Source organism: Penaeus monodon, chromosome 28 (genome assembly GCF_015228065.2).
Source record: "Penaeus monodon isolate SGIC_2016 chromosome 28, NSTDA_Pmon_1, whole genome shotgun sequence".
In the NCBI taxonomy this organism is placed as follows: Eukaryota; Metazoa; Arthropoda; class Malacostraca; order Decapoda; family Penaeidae; genus Penaeus; species Penaeus monodon.
Genome location: NC_051413.1, coordinates 23,090,682 through 23,091,078, shown reverse-complemented (window position 1 = coordinate 23,091,078; position 397 = coordinate 23,090,682). Strand labels below are relative to the sequence as shown.

Sequence of the window (397 nt, the reverse complement as noted above, 5' to 3'; positions counted from 1 at the left end):
GACAGATTTCAGATTACAGCTTTATTTAACTAGCTTATACTTATATTCTAACTCAAACTACGCCCTCTCTTGCCGTCTATGCGACTACCTTCTTAATGGCAGTAAGGTCCTTATAAACACAGGACGCAGTGTGACGGTTAAAGGTTCCTTCATTGGGACAGTGAAGAAGATACGATACTCCTAAGTGGCACAGGTAATATTCAGTCTTCTTCCCGTCGATGGCATACCGTCCGTTTCCTTTACGGCAATGCTTGTCTGCGTAGAAGGGAGGGAGAAGAGGAATGAGGATGAGATTGGACATTTTTGATTGAGACGTTTAGGCGGCGGTTGGGGAAACTGCATTATGGATTGGTAGGCATTCAGGTGAATGTTGAGTGAAATCATCGCCCGAGAAAGG

General features: G+C 44.6%; 1 protein-coding gene across 1 annotated transcript in view; it reads right to left on the bottom strand.

The window, feature by feature from the left end:
- Positions 1–6: 6 nt before the first annotated feature.
- LOC119591421 (cell wall protein SED1-like) overlaps positions 7–397 on the bottom strand; it is a gene marked incomplete in the record, with an annotated part of 2,398 nt that continues 2,007 nt past the window's right edge. Inside the window, 1 exon segment of the mRNA XM_037940161.1 lies at positions 7–255. Within this exon segment, the coding sequence (XP_037796089.1) occupies positions 77–255 (179 nt within the window).